Source organism: Eschscholzia californica, unplaced genomic scaffold (assembly GCF_041429995.1).
Source record: "Eschscholzia californica isolate CP2 unplaced genomic scaffold, dmEscCali1.0.p SCAF_4, whole genome shotgun sequence".
In the NCBI taxonomy this organism is placed as follows: domain Eukaryota; kingdom Viridiplantae; phylum Streptophyta; class Magnoliopsida; order Ranunculales; family Papaveraceae; genus Eschscholzia; species Eschscholzia californica.
This window is the reverse complement of record NW_028238461.1, coordinates 56,330,030-56,344,832: the sequence shown is the minus strand read 5'-3', so window position 1 is coordinate 56,344,832 and position 14,803 is coordinate 56,330,030. Positions and strand designations below refer to the sequence as shown.

Sequence of the window (14,803 nt, the reverse complement as noted above, 5' to 3'; positions counted from 1 at the left end):
TTTCAAATTTTTCAAAAGATTGCAGGAATTGCCCATACAGATTTTGAAGTGCTATACCCAAAATGCGTCCTTTATGTCTTAATCTAGTGTTTGGTTAAAGCCATAGATCGAGGCAAGCTACATTAATGAAAGAGAATGAGTGGTGCACGTAAATAACATTCAATTAATCTTTTGGTTAGAGTGGATGGATGTTCACTTCTATACTGTTTTCTCTTTACCAATTTCAATTCTTCCAAGAGTAACATCACAAAACTTAGTTTTTTTCCGCGACGTTTAAGCTACTTGTTGATTTAGAGGCAACACATAGTTGATTAAAATATCTATATGTCAATTTGTGTACTCCTCACCAACTAAATTCGAACTTTCTTAAGAAAGTAAAAGAAATTCCCTTACTCTTTTTTAAAGATTACGATGTTACAACAAAATGATATGTGTAGTCGATTTTATACCACATCAATATACATTCCTACTTGAATATCATATTTAAAAGGAAAATAATGTAATCCACCATGGCTAATGACTTAGATTCATATTTAGTTGCTTTAGTCGTTACAAGACATTGATGCATGAGAAAATATACTCAAGTGATATGTTGCCACATCGGCGAAGGGTTGAGGGTGGGACAAAAATGGAGGGATTAATAGAATTTTTGTTGATGCATCATGGAGATGTAATAAACCGCCTAATTTAAACCGAGAATGAAAAAGGCCTAAAACCCGACAACAAAGAGACCTAAAGTCCGACAAATTATTACGTTATTTATAACCTAAATTACATAACATGTCTAACCGAGACTCAATCCCACCACCTCATGTGCTTAAGAGGGGTGTCTAACTATAACCGTTACACCGAAGGGTGTTGGACCCCTCTTCTATATCTTTAAGAAAAATAAGTAATAAAATGAAAACAAATAAATAGGGCTAAAAATTAGAAAACTCTCAAATAACGGCAAGTTAACCTCTCTACCCGCCATTAAATTCGGACCCCATTTCTCATTTTTAGGGAACTATAAAAACATCATCTCTCTCTCAAATATAGAAAGATTGAGAGAAAACCAACACCTTCCCCCCTTCCCTCTCTCTCTCTCTATCTAGTTTCTCTCTCTCCAAAATCCAAAGACCCATTTCTATTTCTCTCTCTCTATCTCTTTCTAACCATTCTATCCATGATGTGGTTTCTAATTTGTTAGAGTTGTTGTTGTTGATTTCTCCTCCTCCCCATTAAAGATGTCAACAAGTGCTGCAAATTCATGTAATGGAAGTCCAAAAATTTCAGGAACAACCACAACAGCAACAAGAAGAAGGGTACCTGATGTTATAATTGAAACAGAGAAACAAGATCTTCTTTGTCATCATCATGATCATCAATTCTTAGATGAAGAAAACAACAATGGTGGTAATACTAATCTTGGGTTAAATCATAATTACCACCACAATCATAATCATCATCATCTTCATCATCACCATTCAATGAGAAATCTTATGCTTAGACCCATTGTGATTTTCTTACCAGAAAGATGGATAATTTGGATTGAAAATATGGGTTCATGGATTATATTGATGTTTCAATTATTAACATCAGGAAGAAATTTCGGAAGAAGAATATTATTAATGCTTATATCATTAGTGGTTTGCTCTGTTTTTCTTAAATTCTCATTCTTGAATAATCATCATTTTGAAGAATTTAATGGTAAAAATAGTCCATTTTTCATTCTTCGAAATTTTAAAGATGATTGGGCTATGGCTCAGAAGGTTGTTAAAGAGACTGATGTCATGGAAGTTACCGGTTCGCACAACTATTTGTTCCGGTCGTCTCCGGTAAGTCAATCTCCAACTTTGCTCAATCTCATTTTGTGACACCCCACCTTAGTGGTTGTCGATATTGTCTCCGCTTTTACCACCTCACGCGGGTGTACGAGCCCCCAAAAGAGCTTGAGCGAGCATTTACCTAAAGCGCAGCTTCTAGACACTCTCTTGAGCGATGTGGGATACCCTCAGAGAGCCGTCCTCAGCTCTCTTACCACTTGTGACACCCCTACCTTAACAATTGTCGATATTGCCCCCGTTTACCACCTCACATGTAGGAAGTTTTGTTCTTGGCGAAGGCTAGCCCCCCAAAAAGCCTCTGCACTCACTAAGATTGAGCATTCCCTTTTAGTATGGGTTGATTTTGGATTGAAAAATTAGTTGTTTAATTATGTTCAAAGAAACTAGACTAGAGGTTAAATTTTCATTTCCTTAGTTTATTAAGGTAATTGGATCATGGATTAGTTTGCAAATTTGGGATTTGAATCTAATGAATTTGAAAACTAGAATCAAGTTTGTTTAGTTTTGGCTATGTTTTTTGGTTCTTATGTCATTTTGTTTTTTGGGTATTTCAGACACCTCAAATTTGGCAGAAACCAAATAGTGATAACTATTATCAATGTATTGGGCGACCAGGGAATCGGATAAGTATGACATTCAAAACATTTTGCGATCCGATATGTATTCATTGTTCTTCCTATCCCATCTTTATGTAGTTAACATGTTTCATATTTTTCGAACCGATTAATTTCAGGTACTACTAGTACAAATGGTTATATTCTTATTCATGCTAATGGTGGATTAAATCAAATGAGAACAGGAGTAAGTGTAGAACTTTTTACTAGTTCCAAATTATTATTTTCTCGATTTTTTTGCTTACATGACCTTTTTTGCTTAAAATGTAGATATGTGATATGGTTGCAGTAGCAAAAGTGATGAATGCAACTTTAGTTCTTCCTTCTTTAGATCATCAATCTTTTTGGACAGATCCTAGGTACAAAATCTTGAATTCCTTAGTAGAATTCAGAAACTAACATTGAAAGGAAATCATTCCATCCTCATGATTTTGCAGTGGTTTTAAAGATATTTTCGATTGGAAACACTTCATAGAGGTGTTAAAAGACGATATTGAGATAGTCGAGTCCTTGCCTTCTCAATTTGCAGGAGTTAAACCCCTTTTAAAGGCTCCAATTTCTTGGTCGAAGGTATAAAATACAACCAAATTTCCTTGTACTCAGAGTTATATCTTTAAACTCGTTATAACATTGATATTTTATTTTACAGGCTAGTTACTATCGACGGGAGATGGTTCCATTGCTAAAGAAGCACAAAGTTATGAAGTTCACTCACACCGATTCGCGCCTAGCTAATAATGGACTTGCAAATTCTATTCAAAAGCTTCGATGTCGTGCAAGTTATGAAGCTCTTAGATACGCAAATGAGATAGAAGAACTTGGAAGCAAATTAGCTAATAGACTAAGAAATGATAGCAACCCATGGTACATTGCTCTCCATTTGAGGTATATGTCGTTTTTTAGATATTGTTTTTTAATTCATTTTTTGTGTTTAGGGTTTCAATCTATTAATCAAAACAAACTTTTTTTATTTTTAGATATGAGAAGGATATGTTAGCATTCACAGGATGCAGTCATAATCTTACTTCGAGAGAAGCTAAGGAACTAAGAACTATGAGATATAATGTGCATCATTGGAAGGAAAAAGAGATAGATAGTGAAGAGAAAAGAATACTAGGAGGATGCCCAATGTCACCTAGAGAAGCTGCATTATTTTTGAAGGCAATGGGATATCCTTCAAATACAACTATCTATTTAGTCGCAGGTGAGATATATGGTAGCGAAAGCATAAATCCTCTTCTTGCAGAATACCCAAACGTTTTCTCTCATTCAACTCTAGCATCAGAGGAAGAGTTAGAACCTTTCAAAATGTATCAAAATCGGCTCGCTGCACTAGATTATATAGTTGCTCTTAAAAGTGATGTTTTTGTGTATACTTACGACGGAAATATGGCTAAGGCGGTCCAAGGACATCGGATGTTTGAAGGTTTTCGGAAAACTATCAACCCTGACAGGTATATATTCGTCTTCACAAAATCTACTTGAGATATACTATATGTTCTTTGAACTTTTGCTAATTTGAGCTATAATGGATGTCTTTGTTATAGGAGAAATTTCGTTCGGATTATCGATGAATTGGATCGAGGTGTGATATCGTGGGAGAAGTTTTCCTCGAAAGTAAAGAGGTTACATAGTAATAGAGTTGGAGCACCGTATCGGAGAAAGATGGGAGAGTCTCCCAGGGTGGAGGAAAACTTTTATGCAAACCCATTTCCTGGTTGTGTTTGCAGTAAGTTAAGGCCACAAAAGGAAGAAAGTAACTTAGAAATTGATCTAAGAAAAACTAGAAGGTCAGGTCTATTTTAGAGTGACCAAAATTTTGAATTGTTGTTTTGTGTAGTTAGGATTTATTTTTGTCTTTTTTGTACTTTATTAGATAGAGTTTACTGTAAAATTATACGACACGATTATTGGGTGAGATCCAATGTAATAGCCTCTTACTCTCTCCACACTCTTATATTTCTCCGTCTATTATTTTTCATGGTTTTTTCATGATGTACATATTTCACGTAATTATGTCAACTGTGTAATAGCTTCTTACTCTCTTATGTTTCTTCGCCTCAATTTTTTCATGGTTTTTCCACAATGTACGTAGTTCACATTGATTATGGTTTTGAAGACTAGTCGTCTAATCAGATCTGATATTTGTAAGCTTAGTCAGATAGATTGATCAAAGAACACTAATTTTAGATTTGAAATTGGTAAACTCCTTTCAAATTTTAAAAAGTAAAGATTAAAGTTTGGTTATAAAGGTGAGAACTGAGAAGCAGCCATTTTGGAACTCTTTGTCAAAAAGTGTGATCTAAATTCACCCCATTAGCCTAATGTTCATTTCTTTGATTATATGAAGTCATAAACGCACAAATTCTACTTTGGAGTATGAGCTTGGATCACAACTTAGCTTACAAGAAAAGTTCATCCAAGTCAAACTTGGAGTTTTCTTTTCTTGGAGGTCCAGATGGACTGAATTCAAAATTTTAACTATGTGATTTTATCTAACTTTTCCAAATGGTGAAAAAAAAACTAATTTCCCAAGCTGAGACAAATCACCAAACTGACTCATGAGTCAACTGTGATAGTTTCACATCTCTCACGAGAGTGTCAGACGCTTTGTCTATATGTGTACGCTCAAGCTTAAGAAGTGACAAAGTCTTTTGGAGGGCTCGTGAAGCCTTTACCAAAACCCCGTACCCATGTGAGGTGCGAAAAACGAAGACAATATCATTAACTACTAAGGCTTGAGGCATCACAAGTGGTTTCAGAGGCGAGGGTTGCTCTTCATTAAGGGTGGGAGATTGTGATAGTTTCACATCTCTCACGAGAGTGTCTAAAGTCTGGGCTATAGGTGTACGCTCAAACTTAACTAGTGGTGAGACCTTCTGGGGGAATTCATGGAGTCTTTGCCAAGAACAAAATCTCGTACCTGTGTGAGGTGCGGAAAGCGAGAACGATATAGTTAACTACGAAGGTCGGGGGCGTCACGTCAACTTAACTGGACTTAAAGAATAGATTTACAAAACAGTCCCTACACGATTACACGTTATTACTCCATTCCTCATCGTCTTCGTATTTTGCTTTCCCAAATCGTTTCCATCTCAAATCTCTCCACTCGCCCTCTCAGGTTCTCTCTCTCTCTCTCTCTCTTTTCCTATTTTACTGATTTTTTGTTCAGATTTATTATTTGTAAAGAAACCCGAATGATTGAATCAAATAGAAAGAACCCCATTGATCAAGGTGCTAAAGAAAATTAATTAGGGTTTGTGAATCAAACCTAAATTAGCCCTTTTCTTGGTGATTTGGAATTACAATTTTGATTTGAGGTAAACAACTAAATCGATCTGAATAGTTTTTAGTTTTGTAAACATATCTATCATCCATCTCAGGTTTACTTTGTTGCTATCCAAATCTAGAATGATACATCAATTTCAGAGGATTTCCAATTTGTTCGAATTTTTAAGTTCGAAAATGGGAAATCAGTACTGCCTGAATTTAAGCCATTTAACAGTCATAAACAATAGTTGCTAAGAAAATTTTAGCCAATTGCATATAATTAGTTTAAGAACTGGTGGCGATCATCACAATTATCTGCACCCCTAGGGCACAAGTAATCTTGCATTGGGTTGGTTATACTCTAAGAAGGGGATACTCAAAACAGAACTAGTAGTTTAACTTGGGTAGGGGAGATATCGGTTCGCCTCATTTTTAACCTTGTAGGCTCTCTTAAAGATATCGGGTTCGAGCCATTTTTAACCTTCTAGACACTCTTAAAGATATCGGATTCGAGTCATGGACAAAAATGGAAGTTATCCTCAACTTACCACGTCTTCTTGATTAAACTCATGCCTTTGATGTATTGATGAACCACTCTTAAAGATTTCAGCACGTAAATATTCAACATTAAAGTGGTGTTTAGTGTCTTATGATTTCGGAAACAAATTTGCTATTCTAGGGAGATACTGAGACAGGTTAAAGTACGGTTTCAAAAGAAACACAGACATGTATAGGCGTGATAAACTGAATATTTTGTAATCTTTGTTTCTGGTGTGTCTGAGAGGTGAAAAGAAAGTTTATATGTGGAGGTGAAACTGATACATGTGAATTGGCTTACTAGCTCGATTCTGTATTTTAATTTTGAACTGCCAAACTCTCATGTCTTTGTCCCATATCGATGCATAAATTAAACTAAGATCACTGATTCCAGTCGCTTTTAACGTCTTATATATGTGAATATAGAAGTATGACAGTAACACTTTTCCTTGCCTGAAGTTTTATTTTCAGTTAGCTGTAAATTGAATGTTTTTTGCGGAGTATACTTAATCCCTCAGTTGATGCAGGAAATGGGTTTGTGGACATTACTCGAAGGCTTCTTGCTCCTTGCCAACGCCTTAGCAATACTAAATGAGGAACGATTTCTTGCTCCTAAAGGATGGAGCTTCACAGAAGTTTCTGGAGGAGGAAGGGCAAAGTCATTGAAGGGCCAAGTTGTCGGGCTCATCTATGCTACCCAGTTCTTGAGATTTCCCCTTATAGTTCTCAATACCATCGTAATCGTCGTAAAGCTCGTCTCTGGCTGAAAAATGATTTGAATGTAATGTCTGAAATATTGTTTTGGTGAATATTTTGATCGAAAACATGTTTCTAACTTTTGTTTAGGAATTGAACATTGAATGTGTAGTGTTCTTACTCTGTAAACTTTCTAGCTATGGTCTGTGTTGGATAAGTGAAAATGACATTCAAATTCAAGTATATTAGAGTTTTTTTTCAAGTGATTAATGTAAGCTAATTGGGTTAAACATAGTCTTCTCTTCTTGCTTTCTTTTCGTCTCTGAAATTTTGTTTGGAACTTGAATATTGACTATATTTCCTGTCAATAAGCCATCTTCAACAAAAAAATAACCGAGCAAAATCTCTTCTTGTGAAAAATAGATGGCGAGGAAATATCGTTGCAGAACAATTAATGCCTTTCAAAAGAAATTCTTGAAACAACTAAAAGAAATACCAACACCCCAGACAGCTTACAAAAGATCATTGAAACCCTATTTTGGTTATCAGAATAATTTTAGAATAACAGATAAATACTGGTAATCTCTGAGTTGAAAGTTGAAACTATTATTACAAGCTCAATTCTAGTTAACTATTTTTAAATTAAATTCTGACTACGAGAATGAGTAGGCTTAATCAGATATCGGCGAATAAATGGTATGTTTTCGAGTCCACGAGGATGAGCCTTATTGCTGAGATTCCTGCAGCACCAGACATGACGCTAAAAAAGATGACGTTAAGCCAATGCCAGAACTTTTGAGGCACTGAGAGCTTATTCTTCTTCACCATTAAGTACATATGGTTTGCGAGGATAAATGTTAGCGGAAATGTGCTGAAAGCTCCAGTTAGACTCATGAAATCTCCAAGGAATGGTAAGATAGCTGACACGAAGGTGTTTATTGTTAAGTAACCGCCTCTTACGAGAACTCTGAATGACAAATTGTGAAAAGAGAATGCACTTCCTCGAATATTTCCGTACTGGGTATCCAAGTACTCGTACATTGGACTTGCAAATATCTGCAAGTTCATAACATAGCTGAAGGTTAGTGCATTTTTAGAAACGGAAAGAAGCTTTGTACGAGAAGAACATATTAGAAAACTCTGAATTTTGAAACAGATGGCACGGATACAGTTTCCTAGTCGATCACTGTATGAATACAAACATAGATTGAGTGTGATAACCCGAGAGGATTCGTAATAGTGGGTTTCCTCACAAGTGTACAGAAAAGGAAGGTCTTAATGGGCTCAAATCCTGCTTACATTATAAAACAAGAAGATGAAAAACCAGAGGATGGGGATGAAGTTACATACATGTAAAGCAATGACTGAATGCAGAAAGGCGGCAATGTTGGCAGTTGTCTTAATCCAAACTGGACCAGAGACGTTGTTAAGGAGATATGCTGAAGTGCTAGTTCCATAAGCCCAATATCCCATCAAAGTGAGCCCATACATTGGTAGAATTCCCACTGTAAACTGAAAGACGAGACCTTTCATCATGTTGCTAACGACAGGTTGTCTCACGGTTGCCTGTTACGTGAAAAAGTAAACAAAAACAAGGAATAAGTAGCAGGAGCGGAAATTATAGTACAAATGATACTCTATTTGATATTATAACCTAATGTATTGACATACATATCATTGATATAGTATCAACTACCAAATATCGTCGAAGAGGATGTGATTTGCTTGTCTACCTGAATTTCTGGAAGCATCCCTGTGTTAAATGCGAAAAAGAGGTTTGCAAATCCACCAATAGCGGAAAAGACCTTAGTTGCAGTTGATCCTGGGACATTGTAATCCCTAGACGGACTATTCTTCCCTGTAACAAATTGAAACTTGCTTCAGATATAATGATCTAAGCCTTCCAATGCTTGCGAAAAGATAAAGCAATAAAACATCAGAATTGGATATGAAATGAAGACACAATAGATATACATAGGCATACATAAATATGCCAGAAGATCGATAGTATGGAAGAGAAGCAAATGAAGCAAAGTTTTACAATTTTACCTGATTCATATCGTGTTAGTGTTTAATTACTTAGAAATTATGAAGGCGGGAAACTAGACGAGGCAACATTCGAATTGCAAACTAGTGAACATGATTTGACCGGGTTTCAAAGTTTATGCCCCAAATGTCTCTAGACATAACTATTTCTGATTAGGTCTGCCAACTCATTGACTATTCCGAAAAACAGAGATTGTATTCAAGTCAGCACCCCAGGTCTCAAAAAACCTGAATCTCATCAAGATGATTTATAAAATAAAACTCCAAAGTAGAACACTAAAGGATGCTCTAACGGTATCTAAAGATTTTCTTCCCTGGGTAATAGATAACATTCATTTTTTTAATTGGATAGATAATCTGAAATAAAATGTCTCCCCGTTTCGAAAAAGGGTCACATTTCTGAGAATATTATGTAACGCGGAAAATTCTTCCATCTTATTTTTCTTTTTTGACAAGTTATAAGAGAAATGCTACACATTTACAATTTTTTAATGGGATAAGTTGCAGATGTTCTTACCATCTTTAAGCGACAACACGAATGCTACGGTGATATATATAATACTCAAGACAGTTGAAACTCCAAGCCAAACCCTCAAAGCTGATAGATGAGGTATTCCAAAGGCGAAGAGGGCGCAAGTAAACCCAGCTATAACAATGAAGTATGGGAGCTTCATGACATGATCATCTCTGTAGAGGACATAGGTAGCCTGCCAAAATAAAATAAAAAAATTAACAACATCGAAAATAAAATACGGACAGAGCTTCTGCCATCATATGCAACCGGCCTTTCCAAATTACAGAACACGAGTTATTAAGGTTGGGTTTTAATTGTTAGTATAAATCTGAATTATATTTATGTTTAAGTCATACATTTAACATGAGCTTTTCTATGCTTTTATCTCTTCAATGGAGTTTATTTTTATATTGCTTCAACTCAAAAATATGTATAAATTTGATACGACACTTGTATCATGATCTGATTTTATATAGAGACGATGAACAAAACAATTAATGTTAGAAGGAAATAACATATAAATTTAGTTTCAAAAGTTGTGCCGATCCATTCGAAAAAAAAAAAAAGTCAAAGTCATTTAACAAATGCATCTATAAGATAATCAAAAACCTTATACTACAATTGCTGAAGTGCACATGCTCTATACAGGTGGAGAAACAAGGCCAAATCCAGACAAATAATTCATCTTCAATTATTAATTTTTATTTTGGTAGTTAGGAAAGAAGACAAATTTCAAAAAAGAAAAGAAATTTTGTGGTCAAAGAAATTAAAGATCTTTATCCTTTTGAATTGTTCTAACCTTGAGAGCTTGACCAGCCAAAATGATATATCCAGTGTTAATCATGAAGAGATTTATATACTGCAATGCCCATGTTAGAGCATAAGCTTTCTTACCTGCAACATCAAATTTTTAGTTATATGAAAGATCAAAATCGAAAATGACAGGGAAAAAGAAAATTCAGACGGACTCTAGACAGAAATCTTATGTGGATTGCCTAGACATTCGCGTTTTCTATTATTATGATTCACTCAACAACGAATAACGGCAAACCACATACGATTTCTGCCTGGAGTCTGCCTAGTTTTTCTTGTTACATTTTTGACGAAGGAATTAGGTTTTGAAATGAAAAAAAATTGAAATAGGTAGGAGTATAGGTAAACGAACCATAAATATGACCAGCAAGATCTCTGTATCTAATATGTCTTTTACCACCAGTTTCATGAATTTTGGCAAGAAGACCATTAGCATAAAGTGATAATGCAGCAGCAACAATCAAACCAAGAGCTCCTCCTACCCAACCTAATGGTACCATAACTGTTCCTGAATAACCTAATACGTATGCGCTGTTTATACCAGTTGTTAACACAAAACCTACTTGAAACCATGAATCTGTTTTGTTTAACAAAAACAATTGCTTCATATTAATTAGGGATTTCATTTCATTTCATTTCAATACAAGAAGAAGAAGAATCAATTAAAAGAATTGAGTAATAATCTACCTTGACTGATTTGGTGTGCAGTTTCTGGTACTGCAACAACGTTTGACTTTTCACCGTCGTCATCGTTGTTATTTCGAACTTGTCTATTAGTAGTACCGGATTCGTAATCGGCCATTTCTGTTTTAGTAAAAGTTCTTTTCTTCAATGCTGAACTTAATAAAAAACAGAACCACACCACCAACCACGACGAGCGGCGGAAGTTTGTCAATCACCACAACCACCAGCTCGTCTATCTCTCTGTCTCTCTCTCTCTTGTGGTTGAGAAAACTAGGGAGAGATAGCGGGTGATTGGTTTAAATTTTGAGTACCTCGAAATCTTGGAATGTTAATTACTGACTCTCTCTTGAATTCTCTGATTCTTTCTCTCTCTATATATATATAGATAGATACAGATAGAGAGAGAAGATATTTTGTATCTCCTTTTTTTTCTGTGACTAAAAAATCGCTGGGAATTTGCGACGCGGTTGATATTTTAGGGAGGAGTATTAGCGGCAGGCAGCTAAGAGGAGGAGATAATCCCTCCTCCTCCGTCCCTTTATAGAAGATTACCACATTTTAAATGAGTGGTTGTGTTTAATTTGTTCGTCCTAAGTTTCCTGCCTGTGCTTTTTTCATTTCTCACTGCGCGTAGGGATTTGTGTGTGTATTTCCTTTTAGCAACAATTTGGATGGTCCCATTATCTCTCTTGGAGTTGGATGTGGATGGTTTAAATCACATCTCAAACTTAACACCTCTCTAGGAAAAAATTAACGTGACACTTTTTTTTTTTATAATGTCGTTGAGATGGCTCGTCTTAGACTTAATTATGTGAAGAAACTAAATTCAAAATTAGTACTATGAATGATGAGTCTTACAATAACAACAAAAAATGGCTTAGTCAATTTGTCCCTAAAATTTACAATCAATTTTTGTACGGAAATCATTCAATTGTGTTTTTTTTTTTTTCATTGCACATTTTTGTCTAAAAACACAAAAGTAAAAGTTGGAATGAACTTTCAAAAGATAGGTCATAAGTCATAACATGAGAGTATGAGATAAAGTGAATCATGTGAAAAGTCATATCTCAGTATCTTATTCGTATTTGATTTTCTTTGGCATTTCATTTTTTTTTTTTTTTACCGAAGAACAAACATCCAGAACTTTACACACTAGTATTTTACCGTCGGATGTAATGTCACCCACTATGAACTATATCCCTATAGTAGATATAAATTGCTAGTTTTTCCAAATATCTTCAACAAAAATGAGAGAGAATATTTTTGGAGATATACAACCATTTTGATATGCTTATAATATATAATAACCTAAACATAACTAACATAAAGATGAAACGATAAGTACAAACTTTTTACAAAGTAGGGCATAATAGAAGAATAAGTGGACAAAGAGTGTGAAAGCATAAAGTCAAAAATTTCATGTTCTTCTTTTTGGTAGCCTTTCTCTATCAAAGGCTCAAAGCCCTTCATTTAGTTTGTCTTATTTTGACTTCAACTTCTAATATAAAATGCATGGCGTTACTCATCCGCAACCATTAAGATATGACAGGGTAAGTACTAAATTATTGGGGATTCTACCAGCACTATTCTTAGATTGCTCTTGGTGCCCCTACAGCCAAATTTCTTCATGTGTCGTATGAGTGAAAGAGACGTCAATGACAATAAAACCTCCCCCATTGGCAATTTGCACAGAATTTCAACATCCTTGTTGTTAATGGATGATGAGTATAACTTCTCATCTAATGACTATCCATGTAGGAGGTGATGAACAACTTTAGAAACATAAACAAATTTCCTTTTCTTGTACGATAACTTATACGGATTAAATTTCAAGATCACTTTTTTCAATACCAGAGAATTGTATATATACCACTTCTACTTGATTATTGAACACTAGAACACTAGAAGAGTGTATGTACGTCTTTTTAGACTTTAGTGATAGTGATAGTCTGATAATAAACACAAACAATATGGATCGGATGGTACACACTATGTTTGAGCAAATAATGAGTCCCACCCTCTTACTCTAATACTATGAGTTATCACGTGTTTGAGGATATAATTCATTTTTTGTTGGGCCAGTTGTTGTCTTCAAATTTAGAGATCACGACTGGCTTCATTCGGTCAAGCGGTCTCATCAGAGGAAGGAAATATTTAGATCCATTATATTGACCCATCCACTCATAGTAAATTTTGATTTTACAGATTGTTTTCGTCAAAATATTCTTGGAGGTCTTATTTCTTAGGTTTTTTTTTTTTTGTTGAAATATTTTTGAGTTGATTTTCCACTTGAATAATAGCAACGAGTTACCGACCAATTTTAATTATTTTACCTAAATTCGTTGATGATTCTAGATCAAATTATGAGGTTCCTATCAATTGGTCGCGGTTTTAGGGAATAAATCTCTGGAGAATAAAAACTTAGTTAATAAACATTGACTTACGGAGAATATTTTCTTTCTAGCTCAAAAAATTGACTTGATCAAACATTACTCCATAATCGTCATTTTCTCTCGTGTTGTTCTCTCTCTCATCTCTCTCTCTCTCTCTCTCTCTTGTGTTGTTCTTGACTTAACAGAGGGAAAGACTGGGAGAGACATCAACACTGAGTGACAGAAGAAAAGAGATGAGAGAGAAGAGGCGGCAATGGTGGTGGTGAGAAGTTGTGGTGGTGAAGAAGAAGATTAGGTGACAATGTTTGATCAAGTCATTTTTAGGTTAAAAAGAATATCCGGAAATGTACAAACCAACATGATTCACCAGAGATAATTTGTTGAACATGTTACATAGATGAACGCATTTATGCTTACTACCATCATACAACAAAAGGAAAAATTTCTGAAACTTAATTGCCGTCATTGTGTACATTTATTGAAAAGAATCACAATATAAAAATTATCCAAAATTTAACATGACTAATACAAATTACAGTACCTCAAATTGTAATATTTCTAAACCTTCATCTCATTATCTTTTTATAAAAAATCAAACAATAAAACAAATATGTAAGAATATTAAAAAAAAATTACATCTACGACTACGTTGAAAAGATAAGAGTAGAAGCAAAATTCTTTCAACAAAAAAAAAAAAGAGTAGAAGCAAAATCAAGGAAAAGAGGAAAAAATGAATATGAAAAAAAGATTTTGTAGCAATTCCCATCAGAAAGGGGTTGAAAGTGTTGGCACAAACTCCAAAACCTTGAAGATCATTCTCGTAAGAGTTCGAAGCCATAATTATTGAACTGAGGTTATTTAAGGTATAACAATAAGTTTGTTGGTTTTTAGCCTTTTAGGCTCTTTGTTATGTTGTTGGGCTTCAATTAGGCCCCTTTAATAACAGTTTAACTTCAGCAGTTATCGTGTTTATTACATCTTGATGATGTATCAATGTTATGTAATGACTAACATAAAACGTAATCCATTTTCCTAAAAGAAAAATGGTTCTAGGACCAATAACTTTTCGCATAAGGACCCATAAGTTAGAATATAAACAATGACTAATGAGTTCCATAACTGGCATAGTGCCTCTTCTTCCTATTGATATGATCATTTCTTCACCTGACTTTGGTTAAGGTTCAATTCACTCTCTATTTCTCTCATGCTTAAAATTTAATTAGGGAACAACTGATAGTTATCTTGGTTAAGGTTCAATTCACTCTCTAGTAATAGATAACAATTTATCAAGATGTGATATTTGTATTGAAATTGAGATCACTTCATTTTATGAATTTTTGCTTGTTATATTTCTCTATCACTAGTTACATTCTGTTAGAACTTAGAATCATTCCTTGCCATGTCTAGCAT

At 34.7% G+C, this 14,803-nt stretch overlaps 3 protein-coding genes across 4 annotated transcripts; 2 read left to right on the top strand and 1 right to left on the bottom strand.

Moving 5' to 3' along the window:
- The first annotated feature begins 1,036 nt into the window (after nt 1-1,036).
- Nucleotides 1,037-4,504, top strand: LOC147546594 (O-fucosyltransferase 19-like). The gene is made up of 8 exons (XM_086673865.1): nt 1,037-1,817; nt 2,381-2,453; nt 2,560-2,627; nt 2,711-2,799; nt 2,878-3,010; nt 3,090-3,325; nt 3,418-3,894; nt 3,988-4,504. The coding sequence occupies exons 1-8, from the start codon at nt 1,227-1,229 to the stop codon at nt 4,244-4,246; spliced, it is 1,926 nt and encodes a 641-aa protein (XP_086529991.1). The 5' UTR covers nt 1,037-1,226; the 3' UTR covers nt 4,247-4,504.
- Nucleotides 4,505-5,436: 932 nt separating this feature from the next.
- Nucleotides 5,437-7,233, top strand: LOC147546593 (Yos1-like protein). 2 transcript variants are annotated; one of them, XM_086673862.1, is made up of 2 exons: nt 5,437-5,561; nt 6,775-7,233. In XM_086673862.1, the coding sequence occupies exon 2, from the start codon at nt 6,778-6,780 to the stop codon at nt 7,012-7,014; it is 237 nt and encodes a 78-aa protein (XP_086529988.1). In that variant the 5' UTR covers nt 5,437-5,561; nt 6,775-6,777; the 3' UTR covers nt 7,015-7,233. The 2 variants fall into 2 exon arrangements, with proteins under 2 accessions (XP_086529988.1, XP_086529989.1); XM_086673863.1 differs by lacking the exon at nt 5,437-5,561 and adding an exon at nt 5,625-5,760.
- A 150-nt stretch (nt 7,234-7,383) lies between these two features.
- Nucleotides 7,384-11,736, bottom strand: LOC147546592 (putative proline transporter 2). The gene is made up of 7 exons (XM_086673861.1): nt 11,004-11,736; nt 10,669-10,893; nt 10,303-10,397; nt 9,507-9,696; nt 8,677-8,801; nt 8,294-8,509; nt 7,384-7,999 (listed from the first exon to the last, which is right to left on the bottom strand). The coding sequence occupies exons 1-7, from the start codon at nt 11,116-11,118 to the stop codon at nt 7,619-7,621; spliced, it is 1,347 nt and encodes a 448-aa protein (XP_086529987.1). The 5' UTR covers nt 11,119-11,736; the 3' UTR covers nt 7,384-7,618.
- Between the last annotated feature and the right edge of the window lie 3,067 nt (nt 11,737-14,803).